Below are 21031 nucleotides of genomic sequence, written 5' to 3'. Positions count from 1 at the left end.
TGAAGGAATAGAACAGTGCCTTAAAGCTTTACAAAGGACAGCAGTGAATGCTTGAATTGTAATGAACATGATTCATTTCTTTTTAGTGAGTAATATTGTAAATCATTGTGCATCATAACAATATATTTCATTCTCTCAAGTCTTCAGCTTAATTGGGGTACAAGAGGAAATATAGCTTCTGGTCTGTATTCCAGAAATGAACCTCTGGATAGCATTGCATCAAAGATTTTTACAAGTAAATAATTCATTGGTTCAGAGCAGGCTGACAAATATAATTAAGCAATTTATAGTTGAAATATTCAGTATTTCTCTAATTAGTGACAAAGGAATACCTGAGGCTGTGGTCAGATGAAATACTTCCCAGATGAGTTTTAGGATAAAAGGAAATCTAGAATTTTTCATCATAATTTCTTCATTATCAGCAATCAGAATTTTAAAGGAAAATCGACTCTTACAAAACAGATTTCAGTTAAATTGTGCTGCATATGCCATATATTTTCTTTATTGTAGTTAAATTGGACACATACATGCTCCATTTTGTAGTATGTCTTATTATACTGGTTATTTCACTATTCTAATGTCAAGAAACATATTTGGTGATGAAGACCCAGTGTAGAGGAAATTAATCTCAAAAATATATAAATAAGAGGATTTTAAAATTTCAAGTTGTCAATAGAAATGTTACTAAAATATATTTTAAATTTTCATAGTTCATTTCACAAAATATACTTCATTCATTGAACTAATTTGTAAGTGCCTGTATTTATAACTACCTATTGGTAAATCAATTTGAGACAAATAGAAGAAACTATAAATGTGTGTATTTAATATAACATTTTTAAAAATTGTTTTGCTAGACTAGCAATAAAACAAAATGTAACCTAATATTTTGAGAAGAAACTCAGAGGTTTGTTATCTGCCAAGAGAATGTCATACCTATATCACAGTGGCTAAGGAGGAAATGAATATTATTTTTATAAATTTTTTTAGTGAAATATGCAATACAAATAATTTAAATGGATGTCTGTTTCCTGCCAGGAGTTTGGTACTGCACAAAATAAATAAATAAGACCATCATTTCTTATTTCTAGGATATTTAGGTATAGGCTATCTTCTTAGATTGCTGACTTTGTATTTTCTACCTTGTTACCACCTGTAGGTCATTCCTTCTAAATTTGCTAGGAGCCTTAAGACTCTTTTTCTTTATACAAACATAAAATTAATTTTACATATTGATTTTTCATGTGTTTACAATTGTATTTTGTATTAATTTTTTATTGCTGCATAGCAAATTACTACAAATTTAGCAGCTTTAAGCAACACAAATTTATTAACTCTAGATTCCTGTGGGTCAGGATTAGTGGGTTCTCTGCTGAAGGTCTTAGAAAATTGAAATCAAGGTGCCATCTGGGGCTGTGAGCTCACTGAGGTTCAGGGTCTTTCTCCATGTTCACTGGTTTTTGGGGAATTCAGTTCCTTGAAGTTGTATGGCTAAAGTTCCTACTTCCCTTCTGGTTGTCAACTGGGGGTATCCTTAGGCTCATGAGGCTGCTGGCCATTTTCTGCCCCATTCATCTCCACAACCTGCCATTGTGTTCCGTTAAGACCAGCAGGAGAGTTTCTCTGGGTTCAGATCTCTCTTGACTTTTTTGAATGGCTCACCCAATTAGGTCACGACTACCCATGCTAATGTCCTTCTTGATTAACTCAAAAGTCAGCTGATTAGGGACCTTAATTACATCTGCAAAATCCCTTCTTCTATATAACATCATATGAAATGGGAAGAGTAATTCATGATATTCACATGCCCTACTCACATTGAAGAGAATGGGATTATACAACAGGACTTGAGAATTTGGGGGAGTGAGGTACATCTTAGAATTCTGCTTATGACAGACATTAATAAATTAGCTAGAATGTCAACCATGTTTTGGAGATAACTGTTATCTTCAAATATAACTTAAAAATCTTGTTCACCTACTTGGTTTGGCTGTTTTTACATTTGCAGACACATTTTTATATGTCCTTATCCAAATGTAGAGGTTGTATTGGAAATAAAATCACTTTGAAATGTCTTTTACACTCTTGGCCTTTGGATCCTTAAAGCAATAAAGGTTTCCCAGCAGTCCCATCTCTCTTTGATAACTCTGATTTATTGTTTACCAGGATACCTACACTTTCCATTTCAGCATCTGGACAAAGTGTATAGCCCATGTCAGACAATTATGAGAACTGTCAGTGATTCCAAATGCAGTTTCCCACTAAGTCTTTTGTATAAGATCGTCACCTGTCTTATATTTCATTTTAGAATTATTCTGAAGTCCTAAGGTTGCAAGTTAGTAGCACTATCTGAAAAAACTACACAGGATTGAATATTATTTTATACATATATATAAATTAAAAATATATATTTTAGATATATATATACACACACACACATAGATACATTTACTTAGGTACCTATACATGATATATGTACATCTATGTGTCTATATCTGTATAAATTTATGTCTACATATGGTATGTATATGTAGGTGTGTTATATATAATTATTTTTTTAAGAGCAATGTTACTGATAAAATATCACTTGGGTTTTCCTTGATACTTAAGTAGTTTGAAGTCGAAGCAGTATAGAACTTAGAGATTTTAGAAAATTGAACACTTTATACCATGAAATTACCATTATTTAATTCTGTGAGCATAAATAAAAGGTGATGTATGAACTTTGAACTCTGTTTGCTTGGAAAAAATTGAAGATAATTTTGAAGGAGCTTATTGCTCCTTACATTTGAAGATGATAGTGATATAAAGCTCCCTTTTGTAAACCATGTAATACCATCATGAGCAGTAGTTTTAGACACTTAAGTAAAGACAAGGGATACAGACACCATTATGTTAAGCATCTTAATTTCTCTCCTTTAGATTTCAATTGAGATACTTTTACTGTTCTGCTGTGTTTTCTTTGTTCATTATGAAAATTAAAATATCTCTTCACCTCTCTTACTGTTGTCTAGTATAACATAGCAAGAAAGAATTTATTAAAGAGGGAAATATTTCTGTTTATCTTTGTGACCTTCTTTTTCTCCTCGAAGACTGACTGACTGTTCTTTTTAATCTCACTTTATCTATCACTAGTACTCTGATGCAATAGAGAAAACATTTTAAGTATTTCCAAGTATTTTCTCGTCAGTTTTAGTAATGTGGAAACTTCTCTTAAGAATTATTCACATGGCAGCAATGCAGGGACCATTCTTTGTAGTAATTCTGATGCATTCGTGTGTTTTTATTGTTGATCTTTTAGTTTTTTAATATTCTAAATAAGTTGCCTTGATATTGATGTACCAGTTTTCAGGAGGCAACTGTTTTGGGGAAGTTTTTTGACTTTATGGGTACTTAGTTTTCTTGTTTGCTAAATAATTTAAGAGGTTTTTTTCCCTCAAGGTGTAATTGCTCACGAAAAATATTTTGTTTCACATTTTCTACCCTAAGATGTAATATATTTTTGGCTTGCATTAATAACCTGCACAATTTTAACTTTTGGGAATGAATTGATTATATTTATATTCTATTATAATTTGAAAACAGCTTAGCACTCTTAATAGATTTTCCAGCATTACAGGAAAAGACAAAGACTAGTAGACCTTGGATAAGAAGATAAAATGAGATGCTAGTGATAAGTATTCTCAGTGATCTCATGACTGTCAGGCCCATCCTACTTTACACCTTCTAATGCAACTTAAGGTATCTGAATTTTATTCATTGTGCCAAGAGAGAAAATACTTATGCACTGTAAATTAGTGTTACATACCAAAATTTTAATTTTATATAATTTCCCACAATTGTGTATAGCAAATATTTGTGAAGTTTAGTTTGTTGATACCTCATTATGCCTTCCAAAGAAAAATGTTTCCATAGAAAGATTAATAAATGATAAAAGTCACACTTAGAACTGTCCATTATACTTCCAGAAGCATTCTATCTTTTTCATCACCCAGTCTCTGTGCATTAATTCTTTGAAATAACCATGACAAAATATAGCCTTATAAAATTGCATTATAATTACAGTGCTGTGTTTGGGAACTTAACATCCCCTCTGATGGTAAATGTTTGACCTAATTACAAGCTTATAACAAAGAACTCTAACTACTTGTCATCTCATGTTAAGACCTTTTGTAGTATTAAATGGACCAATAGGGATCCCTGAGGTTTTTTGTTGTTGCTTTGTTTTTACTAATTGGATATATGAAGGATAAGGCATATCAAGAAACTATTATTTTTAAGTATGAAATGTGCCAAACAGACACTTATTATTTCTGTTTTATTTGAAACTAAGACTGTAGACCCACAGATTGTATTTTAGAAGTGGTGGAGACGTCATAGATCATCTCCAAACTCTGTTTATAATAGAGTGAGGAAGCTGAGACCCATCAAGGTTAAATGGCTTGTTCAAGGTCACACAACCAGTTACTGTCAAACCTTATAATCAGGTCTGTTATTATAAGATGGATATGGATTGTGTTAGTGGCACATTTAAACATTTGACAACACTCCAAGCAGGAAATGCTTCCTTATATTTAACATAAATCACTTACTTCCTCTTACTAGATACTTGGAAGAAATGGAGAGCAGCTGGTGCCTGTAATTCTAGTTCTCTTATAACTTCATTATTTCTCATCATTTAATTAACATTTTTCCTAATCCTCTTCAAAAACACCTTGCACACCAGGATTGCATTTTTGTTTTGTTTTGTTTTTTATTTTTTTTAACCACAGCAGTACATTTCTAAAGGATGCTTAGTGTATGATTCCCTGGGTTGGCTACACAATTGCAAGTCCCTTTGTTAAAAATTAAAAATTTGTAAGATGGCAGTAACAGAGCTTTAAACCAAGTGCCAGACCTGCATAACACAGGTTTCCTGCCCATGAAGCTGACCCTGATAGTTCCAGATATTTTGCCTGAAATTTTCTTTTTTAAAGATTAACATGTCAAACTGTATGCTTAAATGTTTTGATATGCCACAGAGAATAGTAATTTTTTTGTAAAATAAGATCATTTTCTGTTCTTTCTCTGTTGATGAGGTTATGCTGGGTAATATTACTGAAGCTCTTCCTGAGATTTCTTGAGGAAGAATATTAGAATTATATAACTCAGAAATAAGCAGTGTATATTCTACTGGGAGTTGTAATGTCTAGAATGCAGGAACCAAGTTACCCAATGGAGTTCAAAAATGATACTTAGATATTCAGTGTCCACTATATAATTGGATTTGGTCTTGGTCATTTAATTTGTAGTGGGATGTTTGGAGATTAATAATTTTAAAAAGAGTGTGTCTATTAAGATGTGACTGTTTTCCCAAAATCTTTGAAAGGAAACAGCTTGGATCAGCTATAGCCCTTTTTATATTAATATAAATCACTTAGATGGTGATGCAGATGGGTTTTACCAGATATGCTGAATTTCACCTAAGTGAAATGCTGGTAATCTTCTTACACATAAGTCAGAAATAATATAATCTGTTGTTTGTATGTACATACTTTTATATGTAAATTGATTAGCTTTTTGTCACATCTGATTTTTCTATTTGAATAATATCCAGTATTTATTTGAATAATTTTGATAAAAGTGGAAAAATTGCTTTTAAAGTAAATAGTATTTCAAGATTTGCGTAAAGAAAAGACTAGCCTACTTAAAAAAAAATAAGACTAAACAAAATTATGTCCAAGTGATCAGGTATATCTGGGTGTTTATTTTTGCCTGCCCATAAATTTTTGGATACTTTATTTTCAACTATAAAAAAGTTGCAATTCTATTTCGTAGCGTAAATATTGTAAAAGCGCCCTGTCACATATTCTTTCATTTTCTTATAAATATTTATATTGCTACCAACTTTTAGATGTATTGGTTACATTATTTATTGCTATATTAAAAACTTACTATGTAACAAATATATGTACATTTTTACTTTTTACATGTTGGCATTAGATTTTTTGTTTTTAATCAGAGCTAAACATTTATATAGGGCTGCCTTTTTTCAAGGGAAACAGGATTTTCAAACAATAATGCTCTTTGGCTAGATGATTAACTTTTAAAAAGATATGTGTTTATTAGAATAAATTTTAAGAGAAGGTTGTTCTTTCTTTTTTTAAATTCTTTGGCTTTATGGAAGTTCCTGCTTTGTAGTGCTAATATACATTTTACCCATAGTAAAAAGAGTTCGAATTTTCATTCCCTTTTTGCTGTTCATCCTCTTTTAAGAGATAGCCAACAGTGCCACCATCAGAACAGACAGGCTTTTCTCATTTTAAGTGTTGGTTTTCTCAAAAAACAAAAAAAAACAAAACCCAAAAAACCCTATACTTAAGGAATGGTTTAAAAACCACGTATGTTTAAACACACACATTAAAAATAATGAGAGATACTGATGGCATAATGAAACTGCCTTTATTTTATGAAAAAATCAAATTCATGTTATTCTTCAAAGGCCTGTAACTAATTTGGATACTTAACTCTTAGACCAGGTCATTCTGAGTAGTAGTATATTGAATTCAGCTTATTGTCGTCAGGTTTAACTTGTAAGTTACAGTCTCAAAGAATAGAAAAACATGAAAATAATCAGATTATCTTGGTCCGGTAACGTCTTCCCTATTGTGCGATTTGGGGGCAATTTTTAAATTATGCCTTTTCTTTTAGATTTGATTTCTTTTTTATAATGGTATTTAAAAAGTAAACTGCCAACTACATTATAATTATGATTTCAAAATCTGTATTAAAGCATAAAAATTTGTTTTCATGGTCTCATACGCACATGATGTGGTATATTTATTTTTGAATGAAAAGAAACCTGGTCCCCATCTTCCTGTTGACATCAAACAGTCCTCTGATATGCTAATCCAGCATCAGGGAGAGCACATATACAGGGTTTATTTGGACTCATTCCAAGTCTGAAAGAAAATTATGTGTAAAGAACTGATTTTGTAGCATTGCCCCCTTTGAATGAAAACTGATGTTGACACAGTCTGCAATTAAAAAGACTTAGTATTGAAACATGATATGGGAGGTTTCTAACATTTTAGTAAGACACTGATTTGCTTTTTAATTACCTGGTCATCTAATTGTTATTTATTCTTTGGGATGTAATGTTACTGAAATTGCTAATAAATTTATTTCTGTAGTATGTGTTATAAGAAAGATTAACCTAAGATTATTAGCTTTTCCTTAAAGATTTATACTTTGGTACATACCTTGAGTACATATGAGACAGTAGATATAATTTTTTGCTAAGTATGAAGTAGGGATATCAGCAGATTTCCTTGTGCTGTTTTTCCATTCAGCCTGCCCTCAGCTGGTCACAGGTGTAAAAACTGAAAGGTAGCTGTTTTAGAATTTTCTCAAGTATAGTTCCTCCATATTCAATAACAAAAAATCAATTTAGTTGGACTTCTCAAAATGTCTTTGGGTAAATTGCATTAAAGTACATATTTAAATTTTAATATCTATATATATTTTAAAACAGTTAAAATTATTAGAAAATTTTATGGAAACCTATTAAAATGCAATATTCATGTTGGTCATTTATAGGTATTGTTAAATGGGAAATCAGTTGCATTTTGTTTTTGAAAAATAATTTTTATGTGTTGAATCTTTTTAAGTCTTATGAAGCTAAGAACTTTGTCCTTGAAGTAGTATATTATTAGTATAGTCTTCTAGCAGATTTATTGTAGAAAAAATGAGCATAAATAGGTACCTCTGGTTTTACAGTTGTTGTAGTATTTGCCCTCTTATGTGCAAGGACCCCTCTCCTAAGTAGCCTATTGGTGCTGTCAGATTTTTGCCTGGGCATTCCTGTAAGGTTTTTCTTCCATGGAGTTTAGTTTCATTCATTCAAAGCAAAGTACAAGTTTGACTTGCATTGTGCAGTAGAAATATTCATGAAAACTTTCTACATAAATTCCTTTTATTTATTTAATTTTTAATAAATTGTGATATTTCAAATCACCAGGGTGGTTCAATATTTAAAAGGAATTCTGTAGTGAAACCTTCTGCCAGGAGAAGAATTGTCTTTTAATGAACATAATTACCTACAGGTATCTAGACTTTTTTGTTCTGGCTCTTCTTAAAATCAAATTTGACATCTTCCTTTTAAGACAAGAAATTGTTTTATATAGATGTTAATTTTTTGAAATAGTGGGACATCACAAAAACGTACTGTTACACAGTTTCCACTAACCTTAGTTATAATAGGAAAAAACTTAAGCCATTATGTCAGATAAAATTCTTGGAATCATTTCAGTATAAAGATCATATGCTTTTTAGCTGATAATGGTAGATAAAATTAGGTGTTTTTCTGACTTATGGATTTTTGCTTATCAGAATCCAATCTTGAGAAATTTTAGTTTTTATAATTCTTATTTTTAATTTTCAAAAAGCATTTTAAGAAGCAAAAGAGGCTAATTCCTGAAAGAACTGTTTGGAAGTATTTTGTTCAGCTTTGCAGTGCGTTGGAACACATGCATTCTCGAAGAGTCATGCATAGAGGTAAGATAAAATCATTAAGAACTTTTAATCTTGTTTTAAGTGATATAAGTTCTTCAAAGTAAATGTCTTCAAGTCAGTACATAATACCATACTTTTTCAGGTAATTATTTTCAAATTATAATTATGCTAGAATGTTAAACCTTTAAATAAAGCACTACTAGGTTTTAAATAAGAATGTAAATTAATCTTCTGCTTGACTCTTTTGAGCATCTTACTAACCAGTAAGATGCTGTTGGTAAAGACAAGACAGCAACCAAATATATATAAGGAAGAGTTTTTTGTTTCTTCAGATAAACAATGTGTATCATAACCACTTAGATTTTTAATATTCAGTATTAGCTCAGCATTCTTTTCAGTCAAGTGGTTAAGCAGAGTGTGTTAACGTTACATCAATAAGTAATTGATCCACTGATACTGAAGTGTGAAAAATTTTAATACAATTCATTTATGCAATTAAGATTTTTAAAGCCATCTAAGTAAATAATTATGTGCTTTATAGTGTTGTCATGATTTTATATTTTATGCAAATCTACCAGTAAGTTAATTTTTAGTAAGATATTTTATTTAAAATTGGTATCAAAAGGACACGTGTATTTTGTGCTTTGAATTTCACAGGTTTTTTGAAAATGGAAAACAAAATGCATTTGAGATAGAAATTAATAATCATGTTCATCATGCTACATTGATGATTAGCTGTCTATCAGAGAATCGAGAACTTCTAGGTATTAGGATCTGTCAGAATTATTCAAAATAAACTAATTGGTTCATAATTCAAACTTTCATGATTAAAATAAATTTTAAATTCTATCACGAAACGTAGTTGTTAATTCCTTTAAAATTTCTAAAATGTTTGTCATCTTTTACCTGATCCCTTCATTTATTCACAGATATAAAACCAGCTAATGTGTTCATTACAGCCACTGGGGTGGTAAAACTTGGAGATCTTGGGCTTGGCCGGTTTTTCAGCTCAAAAACCACAGCTGCACATTCTTTAGGTAAGAGACGCAATATAATTTCATTCAGTTACTTTGTGTATGTGTGATTAAAAGATAAGAGGTGTACCAATTACATGCCAGCTCTTACATTCTTAATAAAACTATTTAAAAAATCACCAGGTCCTGAACAGATGCCTGCAACTCTCTATTAGGTGTAAGGTTTCCTCTAATATGAAGTTGGATACTTCTGTTAACTTGACCTCAGGCAGACACTGAGTTAAAAAAAAAATGCTGATAAATCTGGTTTAACTATTGTCATAGAAAAGTCCTTTTATTCTACATTTAATAATAGATAATATGGTGATTAAGCTGTCTCTTGGAAGAAGACTTCACCTGACCATTTAAAAATACAATAGTAGTTTGTAAATTTTTATTTATTAAAATAAAATATATGGTTGTGAGTGTTGTTTAGAATTAATAGAAATTACTAAAAGAGATCATTTTTAAATTGAATAACTTTAAAGGAGTGATAGGGCTTATCTTAAAACTCCTCAAATCATATATTCTCCTTGTAAATACAGGACTTAGATCGAATGGTGACAATCAGAATTAAGTAAAAGTTATGTTAAAAATAAGTTGGCTTTAATTTAGTGGTGCTCATCTTTGGTGTCGTAATTTCATTGAAAGCCTTTTTTTTAATAAAATTGTTTTGAGATATGAAATAAAAACCTTTTAAATGGGCTGATGAGGAATAAATGAGTTATACTAAATAACAAAGTAGTGAAATGAGCATCTGAATTAGTTGACTAGAGTTTTTAAGTTTTTCTGGCTTTGTTACCTAAGGTTCTGTGTGGCCTTGAACCTGTCATCGAATTTTTCTATATTTCTAAAACAGTACCTAAAACGTAAGTAGGTACTCAATTAATATTTGCTGAATTACAAAATATTGTATCCTAATTTCAAGAGTGTTAGAAAGATAATGCTTTGCATTTTTAACAGGATTTCAATTTTGTCAAGTATTTTGGGAAAATGAAATTTCACAGTGATGCTGAATAACATAGTTTTTTTCTCCTTTCACTTCACATTTATTTTCATAGAGCGTTGTAATTTTTCCTGAATAAAGAAATTTGACATGAAATTCCATAAGAAATGCATAAGTTTGCCCAGCACTTTAATAAAGTTTTATTGGGGAAGTTACAATACATGCAATACAAAGAGTGGAGGAGTTCTATAGAGAAAACCTTAGACTGTTCCAAGCCAGTGCCATTTATCACTAGTAGATAGCATGTTTTCACTTTATATTACTCATCTGCATAGAAGAATGTCATAAAAGCATTCTAGTTTAGTTAGAAATGCCAGGCTACAATTACACACACACACACCTGCACATGCCCATGCTCATGCACACACATATGTTGTTTACATGCTGCTTTGCAGACTATCTCTGAGCCTGCTGTAGTCCAGTCCGAAGGATCCAGCATTATTATATGAAACCCACTTCTTAACCGTTTTGTTTGGTTTGCCTGATACTGCCTCTTGTAAAAGTTCTAAACAGAATTTAAGAACATATATGTATCTCCAAATTGAGGTGATATGCTAGTAGAAATTATAGAGTAAAATTAATTTTAATAGATTTAATAATTCATTATGAATTTCTCTTACCAAGTTTTATCAAAATCAACTCACCTAGGGTCATGTAATTATATATACATAATATATATACATTATGTATATTTATATAATGTATAATATATTGTTATATATATATAATGTGTGTATATATACACATTATAAATAAACATATGCTCATGCCCATAATTACTAAGCATTCTAAGACATACCTGAAATACAGCAGTGAAAAAATAGAAATGAGACTGTTTTCTTAATGGATGAATCATAGAATATAATTTTTTTCACAAGTATTTTTTGTTTTACATATTATTTTGAGAAAAAATACCTCCTTAAAATAAGAAAATTTCCTTTATCCCTTGTCTTCTCTGTGAACTGAAGATTTTGATTGTTTAAAACTAAAGTTCACTAAGCATAGTGCATTGAATACAAATAATTAAAATTTGGACTCCGGTCTACTAAGGCTCTTTGGACCCCATAAAAATCCTACTTAGAAGAATCAAAAAAAATTCTTTGCTAACATACAATATGTATAAAATAGCAAGGATAGAAATCCTGACAGACATTCTTGATGACAAATTGACCCTAATTTTTACTTTTGGAAAAGTATTACTCTGCTATGTTGTCATATATTTTTAAGAGCAAATTTAAGTTTTTTTCTCAGAGTCAGCACTGAAAAGTAATTGAAATTGTGGTGACTTATGCAAATTTATTTTGCTTATAGAAAACACAGTAGAACTATAGATTTTATTGTATGTTGATTCATTTTTTAATTTTACTGAGGATACAATCTATAGGTCATGATTCATCCATAGAGCAGGTATAAATTTCAGTGAAACTATAAATAAATGAAATCTCTATGTAGTTCATAAAGAAAAATCTGAGTAAGTTTACTTTAAGCAAAGTTTGTACTGGAGCCAAATTTCTTTTAACTTTGGAAAGGAGGTATTTTCAGGAATTTAATTTTTAAATGCAAAGATATATAGGATTTTAAAAATGTCTTATGCATTTATATTTTCAAAATATATTTTTGTTGAAAAATCAAGATACGATTTTAACTTATTTTAATTCATTAATAGGATTGTGCACTTCCAAAACTATTTTGTATTTAACAGTCCTTAAGAGATTGGCAAGTCTTTGCATTTTCAATTGTCTATTCATTTTGTGTCTCTTATTTGTATCTTTTCATTCCATAATAAATCAACATACGATAAAACCTGTAGTTCTGTCTTCTGTAGCAAATAAAGTTGTATAGGTGGTCACATTTCCAATTAGTTTTCAGAACCAGTTCTTAAAAGTATGACAACATAGCATAGTAGTAATTCCTTTAATATAAGGATTGAAAATTACAAATACTAAATCTGATATTGCTGCATGTTCAAACTATGTTTAGATCTTCAAAACAGAAAAATATCCTAACAGGTCTTCACTTGTTTTTCTGCTTCCTCCCTGCTACCACCACATACATTGTCTCAAAATATCTCTACTTTCCGTTCCCTCGTCCTTACTGGATAATTACTTCACATTTGGACTAAGAAATTACCCTCTTTTGTTTCTGATATTTTTCTTCATAATCCATTCTGTATGTTTCCACTAGAGTTATCTTCCTCAAAGACACTATCTGATTATGTTACTTTCCTCAAAATCCTCCTTGGTTCCTTGTTGCCTGAAGAATGTCATGCAAGGTCCTTGGCCTGGCATTCAGCGCCCTTTACAGTTTGGTGTCCTCTAACTTTCCACTCTGATTATTGACTGACTGTATCTCCCCAGCTCATGATATGCCAGCCATGTTTTTCCTCTTGCTTTCTTGTGAACATGAGAAAAAGCATGATGCTTTGGGAAGAATTTGGGATTTGCATGCTCTGTAGGACCTTTATCAAGCCATGTATTAGCTTTTCTAAAACTCAGTGTCTGGATTTATAAAACTAGAAATGCAGGTAGTAACCATCCTATGTTGTCCCTTAACTCCTAAACAGTCCCTGACCGAATAATATAATGAATGCAAGTGTTTTCTTAACACTGTAATGAACTATATAAATGTTCAATTGCTTGTGGTGGTGGTGAAGTGATGGAGATGCAGAGAAAGAAAGGGGGAAGTGGAGAAGGAGTTCTCCAGGTACAATTTATTTATTTATTCTCCCTGAACTGATTGATTCAAAAAATAGTTTTCATACCTGTTATATGCAGGTGCTATTCTAGAGACAAGGAATGTAGCCTGAGCAAGACAAGTCCGTGTCCTCAGGGAGCTTACCTTATGGTGGGAGGAAATAGATAATGAAGCAAACAAAAAACTAGGGTGAATTATTAGTGATATGACAGAAAATGGCCAGTTGGGGAACTAATTTGGAGAGAGTGAGGTGGGGCAAGTCCCCACTGAGAAGGTGATATTTAAACTGAGATGTAAAGGATATAAAAGGGGCAGCTATGAAATAATGTCCCAGGTAGACTGAAGAGCATTTCATACAAAAGGTGGATACAGGATGAGCTCTGTCTGCTGGAACTGAGTGAAGAAAAGACAGGGCTGGATGTCGGAGCAATTCACGTTTTATTCTAAGTGCAGTGGCAAGCTTTCCCAAGGTTAAATGTAATGAGGAGAGTGATGTGATCTGGGTTGAAGACAGCAGCCACGAGCCTCCTTCGTTCTTCTTTGGGCTAAGCATGCCCAGTGTAGTCTCCTATCTTCAGGGTCTTCTGTGTCCTGCGAGTCTGCATCTTTTCCTCTCAGAGTACCCTTAGTATGTGCTACCCAGAACTGAGCAGAGTACACCACACTGGAACTCATTAGCCCATAGAACAGAATGTTTACACTGCCCATGATCTGTGATCTAAAGAGTTGTTTGGTTTTTTTTGGTCTCCTTATCCTCCTCCCACCTTCACTTTTGTTTTTACACGAAGTTATGTTAGGGAAGATTTTCATTTGTTGTTTTTGTATTAATTTGGATGGAGGTGTGGCTAGGGAGACTAATTGTAGGATATTTTATATATATATGTTATATATATACACACTTATGAATTTTGCCTTATTATTTGTCAAACTTATAAAAATATGTTAAGAAACTTATTGTCTATATCTACATCTTTAAAATTTATGATGAGGTCACAACTTTCTTAAGCTTCCTAATCGTGTAGGTCAGTGGCTTTCAAATTTCTTGACAATGATGCAACTGCATTACATTCTGATATTGTCTGTTCTATTTTATTTCACTAGAAATCACACTGATTACAGCCCACTAAATTGATTTCACAACTCATTAATGGGTTGTATGACCCACAATTTGGAAAACATTGGTCTAGGTCTGCAGCGCCTTCATGCTGTTTCATTTACTTAAATGCTAATTCCCATTTTCTACCTACTTTTGGACATTCTCCAGACTTGTTATCTGGCCTGTTTAATTGCTCAATCATAAATTACTCATTTACACAGCTTCTTGTGCTTCTGGAGGGATATAATAACATTTATCATAGTTCTTTACAGTTTGCAAATCATTCAACTCTCTAAAATCCTTACACATACATGTGAACTATGCACATGAGCTGTTCGTATTCTAAAGTTGAGAAAACGAAGCAGAGAAAGGTAAACAGCTAGAAGATAGTGAGTAGGTCTGTGGCTTCCTAGTCTGGGTTTACTCTCGCATGCAGTCTGTTTTTTCATTATGTCAGTTCCTTGTGACATTTTTTCTTTCTTTATACTGTTTTCTGATTTGTTGTTATTAGATCTAGAAATACTATATTTGGCTTTGTCACATCGCTTAGGAGCCTACATATGAAGACATAGTTTGCTCTCTCTCCTAGAATTGACTACTTTTGCTGCTCCAAGATTCAGAAGTAAACAGGAAATAGGCCTCTAGGATATCAAAATCTGTCTTCATGGCCATCTGTCCACCCTTAACTTTAGCTGATATTTCTAAAGAAGTGGCTATTTTATACTGAAAGCTAAAATTTCACCAAAACTTGTAAAATTGGAACATGGCAATCAAGTAATAAATTTTCTCATATCGTATGAGGCAAAATATACTTTTGGTATATTTCTGTTTCTTAAGTTACTCTGAGGTCTCCTTTCAGCAAATAAAAACATTCTGACCCAGAGGCAGCTTACTAAGAGATTAAGTATCTTAATCATTGAATATTTAAACATATAAACAGAATATCAGAACAATTTTATATATTCCAAATATATACTATTTCTAGGCAAATCATATCAAACTTCCCTTATTTCCTATAATAGTGACCCAGGAGAATCCTCTGTTGCTACTAAATATTAACAATAACAGCAATGGCAATGAATACGAGTACTGTATAGCATTTAAAAATTTCTGAGCATTTTAAAGCACGTTTTCTCCTCTGTTCCTCAGTGTTGTAGGTACATTGAGTGTTGCAGGTGAGAAAACTGAGATCACTCTATTTAAAACTGAACCTGACTGCCCCCGCTTCACTCCCACTCCATCCCTAGAACTCCTAAACCTTACCCTATTTTCTTTTTTCTTTTTTCCTTAGGACTTAGTATCTTCTGACATGCCGTGTAATTTACTTATTATGCTTTGTATGTATTGTCTCTCCCAGCTAAATGTGTTTTATGAGGACAGAGATCTTTGTGTATTTGGTTCCCTCATGTATCCTAGATACCTAGAAGAGGGGATTGCTCATAATAGATACTCAATAAATATTGATTAAATGAATGAAGCTTAGAGACAGACTACACACATAAAGGGTGAATCTGACTGAGTATATCAGTAAGTATAGGTTAGATTATGCTGCAAGAAGAAGCAATACAAAAAAGCCTCAATTGCTTAGCAATGAAGTATGTTCTAATCTTTTGTCACCCACAGTGAGTTGTAGACCTTTGTTGGTCTTTAAGGTAGCTGACGTCCCTTCATGTGGTGACTTGGCATTCCAGGCAGCTTCAGTCTTGTGTTATCTTCATATCGACATACATTTTTGTAATCCCATGAGGGGAAGAGAGCATGGAGAATCACTTACTGGCTCTTAATTAAGCCCTTCTGCTTGAATGTAACAGATTACTTCCATTCACATTTCATTGGCCAAAACAGATCTCATGGCAATGAGTATCTCAAAGGGACAGGGAAATGTAATTCTCCTATTTGTTCAGGAAGAGGAGAATCAGAAATAATGAATATGAGTATTGTTCATGGCTTTGAGATAGAGGAAAAATACCTAATTTCAATTTTTTTTAAAAAATACTGCTTGTATCCTTTTTCTACTTGTTTATTTTTGTGACATATTTGTAGCTATTGCAACCAAAGGGTAATTAACTCTCTTAATGGAAATGGGTGGTAGTGGTGAATGAAGAGTGAGCCGTTAGGAAATTTACATCTTTCTAAATTGGAAAATTCTAAGCAGAGAAATTATCTTTAAATCCAGAAAGATTCATGAGGTTCACTGGATTATTGATCCCTGGTGACTTTTCTCTGGATCAGTAAATCTGCAGTTATCCCTGCTGGACTTGCTTTTGATAAGAGCTTATTTTGGTCAATTTAAAACATTTATAATAAAAAATAGTTACTTATCAAACTTCAAATACTCATATGGACTAAGTGCCATGTAGCACATTAACTGATTTCTATTCTGCATCTCCTTGAGATAGGTATGATTATCAAGTTTAGATTTCTGTCAGTTAGTGACCAAGCCAGAGTTCATTTAAATTACAAAAGACCATAATTTTAACCTGTATACATTGCGTTATTAACCATATTCTTCTTCTTTTGGGGAAGGTATTGGCTTCTCCTGCTCCGCCACCCCTCACAAAAAAAAAAAAAACACCATCCCAAAATGATCCAGTGAGCTTTTAGAGGTCAAACATTTTTTTTTTTTTTGAACCATAAGCATTTTTCTCTTACCCCCTCGGTCCTTACATAATTCTTGGTGTGAGGTAGGTCCATACCACATAGAATTGAGTGTTTCATTCTCCCACTCAATGCATGAATCATTAACACGTTTGTATTTATTTTCAATTGCTGCCCTAACACATTACCAAAAACTTAGTGGCTTAAAACAACAGAAACGTATTATTTTTCAGTTCTGTAGGTCAGAAGTCCAATATGACTCTGACCAGGCTAACATCAAGGTATCTGTAGGATTGCAGGACTTCTGGAGGTTCAGTTCATTTCTTGTCTATTTAGATTATGGCAGAATTCAGTTTTTTGGTTTTGTAGGACTGAGGTGCTTGTTTCCTCACTGGCCGTGAGCTGAGGGCCATTCCCAGCTTCTAGAGGCTGCCCTCATTCCTTGGCTCCTGGCTTCCTTCCTCCCTTTTAAAAGTTAGCAGTGGTGGAGAGTCCCTCTCACTTTGAATCTCCCCTGCCCCTTCTGTTGCATCTCTTACTGATAATCTAGGGTAATCTTCGTATTATAAAGTCTTCAACCTTTATGGCTGCAAAGTCTCTTGCCACTACCGTAACATAAACAGGTATAGCACCAAGAGGCGAAGATCATGGAGGCAAAATTTCTGCCTGTAACGCCATTTTAATAGACTAATTTAATAGACATTTTAATAGACGCGACAGCTGGGGAGACATTGGTATCCTCCTCTAAAGCATAATTAGGTGAAATTGTTTAAAAGCTAGAGAGGTTCTAGGCTGGGCGCGGTGGCTCACACCTGTAATCCCAGCACTTTGGGAGGCCGAGGCGGGTGGATCACGAGGCCAAGAGATCGAGACCATCCTGGCTAACACTGTGAAACCCCATATCTACTAAAAATACAAAAGATTAGCCGGGTGTGGATCGTGCCACTGCACTCCAGCGTGGGCAACAGAGCAAGACTCCGTCTCAAAACAAAAACGAAAACAAACAAACAAAAAAAAGCTAGAGAGGTTCTGTGGAAGAGGTTCCAAAATTAGAGGAAGTTTACATTTACTGAAAATAAATATTTTCTTTTTTGAAGAGATATTTTGACTTTAGATTTTCACATTTTTATTATAGGTCTTTATAGGTACTTTATTGCATTGTAATTTACATTTACTTTTCAAGGGAGAAAATGCCACACTTGGCTTAATAAAAATTTATACACAAATCATTTTCTTTCATTGTTAGCTTACTGCATGTTTGTGTGTGAGTTTACTTGTGTGCGCTTGTTGTACATCCTAAAAATGAGATAGATTTTTGCTTTTAAAAAAAAAAAGCCAACTAAAACTCTCTGATATTGATCCTTGTGCTAAACAAATATTTGAAACCTCTTGGGAGGAAATTATGTTCTTGTTTTTGTTTTTGTTATAGGATTGCTTGAACTCCTGTTTACCTTTCTCAGTGAGACAAATGGTTCTTTGATTTTGTAATATTGCCAGCAGAGTAAATGCATGGCCATCATTCAAGCTCAATATCAGAATTTTCACACTAGAGTCTCTTGAGTGTACAATTCGTGTTCCCCACACTATTTCCAAGTGTGATAGATCCTCTGATTTCAACTTAGAAAATTAGTGTTCTTGAACCAGGCATTAAAACAGTTTCATTTTTGGTGCCAGGTGCCACCTGTGGTCACATACTTGTTTTTCCCACACCTTTCCTAGCACCTCTCGATAGATCTTTGTTTGGCTTATTCCCCTTTGTTGTTCAGGGTGGTTTAGAGCTGTAAAGGCAGCATATGTTCAGTCAGTACTATAGGCTGCTTTCACTGATTTATTTTTAACTTTCAATCCCTTCTTGACTTAAGTAATTGCTCTGGTAAGAAGCTGTTATCTAATTTTAAACTGTGCACGTTTAACCTCCCAGCCGCCATAACAGGTATTTATTTAAATCAGCGTAGCTGCAGAGTAGCATAATTTTCACATGTGGCCCATTGAACCTGGGCCCTTATTCCTGGTTTTTCTTATGTACATGCTGTGACTTTTAGAAGATTTCTCTGCTTCTTAATTTGGAAAGATACAGATTTTTTTTCAGTTGTATTTCACAGTGGTCAGTTATAGTGAAATAACCATCTGCTTAAATGCAAGAGACAAGAACTACTTGGGTTTGAATTCCAGGTCTACAGCTTACCAGTTTTATGATCTTTGGCAAGTTACCCGACCAACTTCCCTAAGCCTTCTCTCTCAAGCAGTATAATAGTTGAAACATCTCATAAAACTACCTTATAATAGTCCCCGTTTTCACTGGACTGTGAGCCCCACAAGATCAAGGATTTGTCCTGTTTACTTCTGCCACCACAGGACCTAGAATTGTGTATGCCGTGCAACAGGGCATGGTAAACTTTTGTTAAAAGTCAGCAAGATAATGCATAGAATGCACTGAACACAGGGCCTGGAGCACAGCAACAATAACTATAAAATATGCTTAGGTGTTTTTCCTCAGCGTTATTAAAGCTCTTAAATGTTATCGGTTGCACTTCAAAGATGACAAATTTTATTTTATAAATGTCTTTTGCAGAAGAAATATTGATCTCCTACTCAGCCATTCTATATTGACCTCAGTTAATACTACTTACAATGAAATAAATTTGGTCTCTCTCCATTCTGTCTGCCAACATAATTCCTGGGCTGACTCATGAGTATGAAGGAAAGAATGGAAATTAAGTCCTATTCCCTGAAGTGTGTGTGTGTGTGTGTGTGTGTGTGTGTGTGTGTGTGTGTGTGTTTATATCAAACTGGGGTGTAAGATGACTTGTTTCCTTTTAATTTTCCCAACAAGGAATATTCAAAGCTTTCTTTTCTGTAGTTTGCTCTGATTCTAAGAGAAAGAAACTATATTTCTAAACTCAGTTCGTTTGTTTGTACTCTCTGACTTAAAACACTCTCACTCAGCTGTCCTAAGTAATAGTTTAAAAAGGACTATTTTTTTTTCCATTTTGTTTTCCAGATGGATTTTTGTAGAGTTTCTATAAGTGCTACAGAATTTGACAGCAAAAGGGACCTCAGAGATCAGCTTGTCTTTCTCATCACTTTATCTTACAGATGAGGGAAGGAAATAAAAAGAGAAGTTAAATGGTCCTAACTAGTTAGTGGCAAATGTAAGATGTGAAAGAGATTTATCTTTCACTGGTTTTGTGCTGCCTCCCTTGTTTAAAAAACACACAAAAAAGCAATCCAAAGCTAACCGCATATGAAGATGCTTCAGTCATTCTGTTTTCTTTTTTCATTCAAATCTTTGCAGAGATTACAGTGCTAAAATGTTAGCTAAATATTCTGTATATAACCTGCTCTGATGAAAATTATTAACTTAGTGATATCTTCCATAATAGCAACATGTTAGCAGAACTTGTTGGTTCTCTTAAACATATTACAGAACTTCTAAATATCAGTCTTCATTTTATTCAGGATAAAGATTAGAATATATTTATTGTTTATGGAGTATATACCATATAAAACTTTTCTCATATAGCTAGAATAAGTCAATGTAATGAAAGGGATTTTTACATATGGATGACTGCCTTAGTATATTTTAATGTAATATTAATATAGAATAAAGAAAGGTCAGGTAAGATTTTTAGTTGTTACCAGTTTTCCTCTAATGTCAGCCTCTGTTTTTTATAATGTTATCATCCATTTCCTACTTTTATTCATGTCCGAAGGTTAAAGTGGCATAAGTATCTGCTATTGCAAAATGTACTTTCATTTTACCTACAATCATAAATTCTTGAAAGATAAGTGGAATTACATGTGCTGTAGTCTTCAAGCTTCTCAATACATAGGACAGTAATTCGCATGATCATTTTAATGTCTAATCATATCACTCCATAACTCTCTTTTCTTGTACAGCTGTTAAAAGAAGTCACAACATTCTTGAGGCAACAGTAATTGTAGACACAGCTGTCATGAATCTCTGAAAAAGGTTTTTGGAAATAATTATATCTTCATTAATTTTGAAATGTTGAAAACGTATCACTGCATTTAAATGTACTGCAAATTTTCCTGAGCACTTAAACTTTTAGGCCTCTTTGCTAGATAGAGAGAGGTAAGGACGAATCAGTTTACATGATGGGGCTGAAC

General features: G+C 32.9%; 1 protein-coding gene across 2 annotated transcripts in view; it reads left to right on the top strand.

The window, feature by feature from the left end:
- The window catches only part of NEK7 (NIMA related kinase 7), a 157441-nt gene that overhangs the window by 110530 nt on the left and 25880 nt on the right, over positions 1-21031 (top strand). For both annotated transcript variants that reach the window (XM_002809656.5, XM_054523686.2), the window contains 2 exons: positions 8427-8535; positions 9423-9530. In XM_002809656.5, coding sequence (XP_002809702.2) covers positions 8427-8535; positions 9423-9530 — 217 coding nt within the window. The remainder of the gene's footprint in view (positions 1-8426; positions 8536-9422; positions 9531-21031) is intronic.

The sequence above is a fragment of the Pongo abelii genome, chromosome 1 (assembly GCF_028885655.2).
Source record: "Pongo abelii isolate AG06213 chromosome 1, NHGRI_mPonAbe1-v2.0_pri, whole genome shotgun sequence".
In the NCBI taxonomy this organism is placed as follows: domain Eukaryota; kingdom Metazoa; phylum Chordata; class Mammalia; order Primates; family Hominidae; genus Pongo; species Pongo abelii.
Note: the sequence above shows the minus strand (reverse complement) of the source record. Positions and strands in the feature narration are given on the sequence as shown.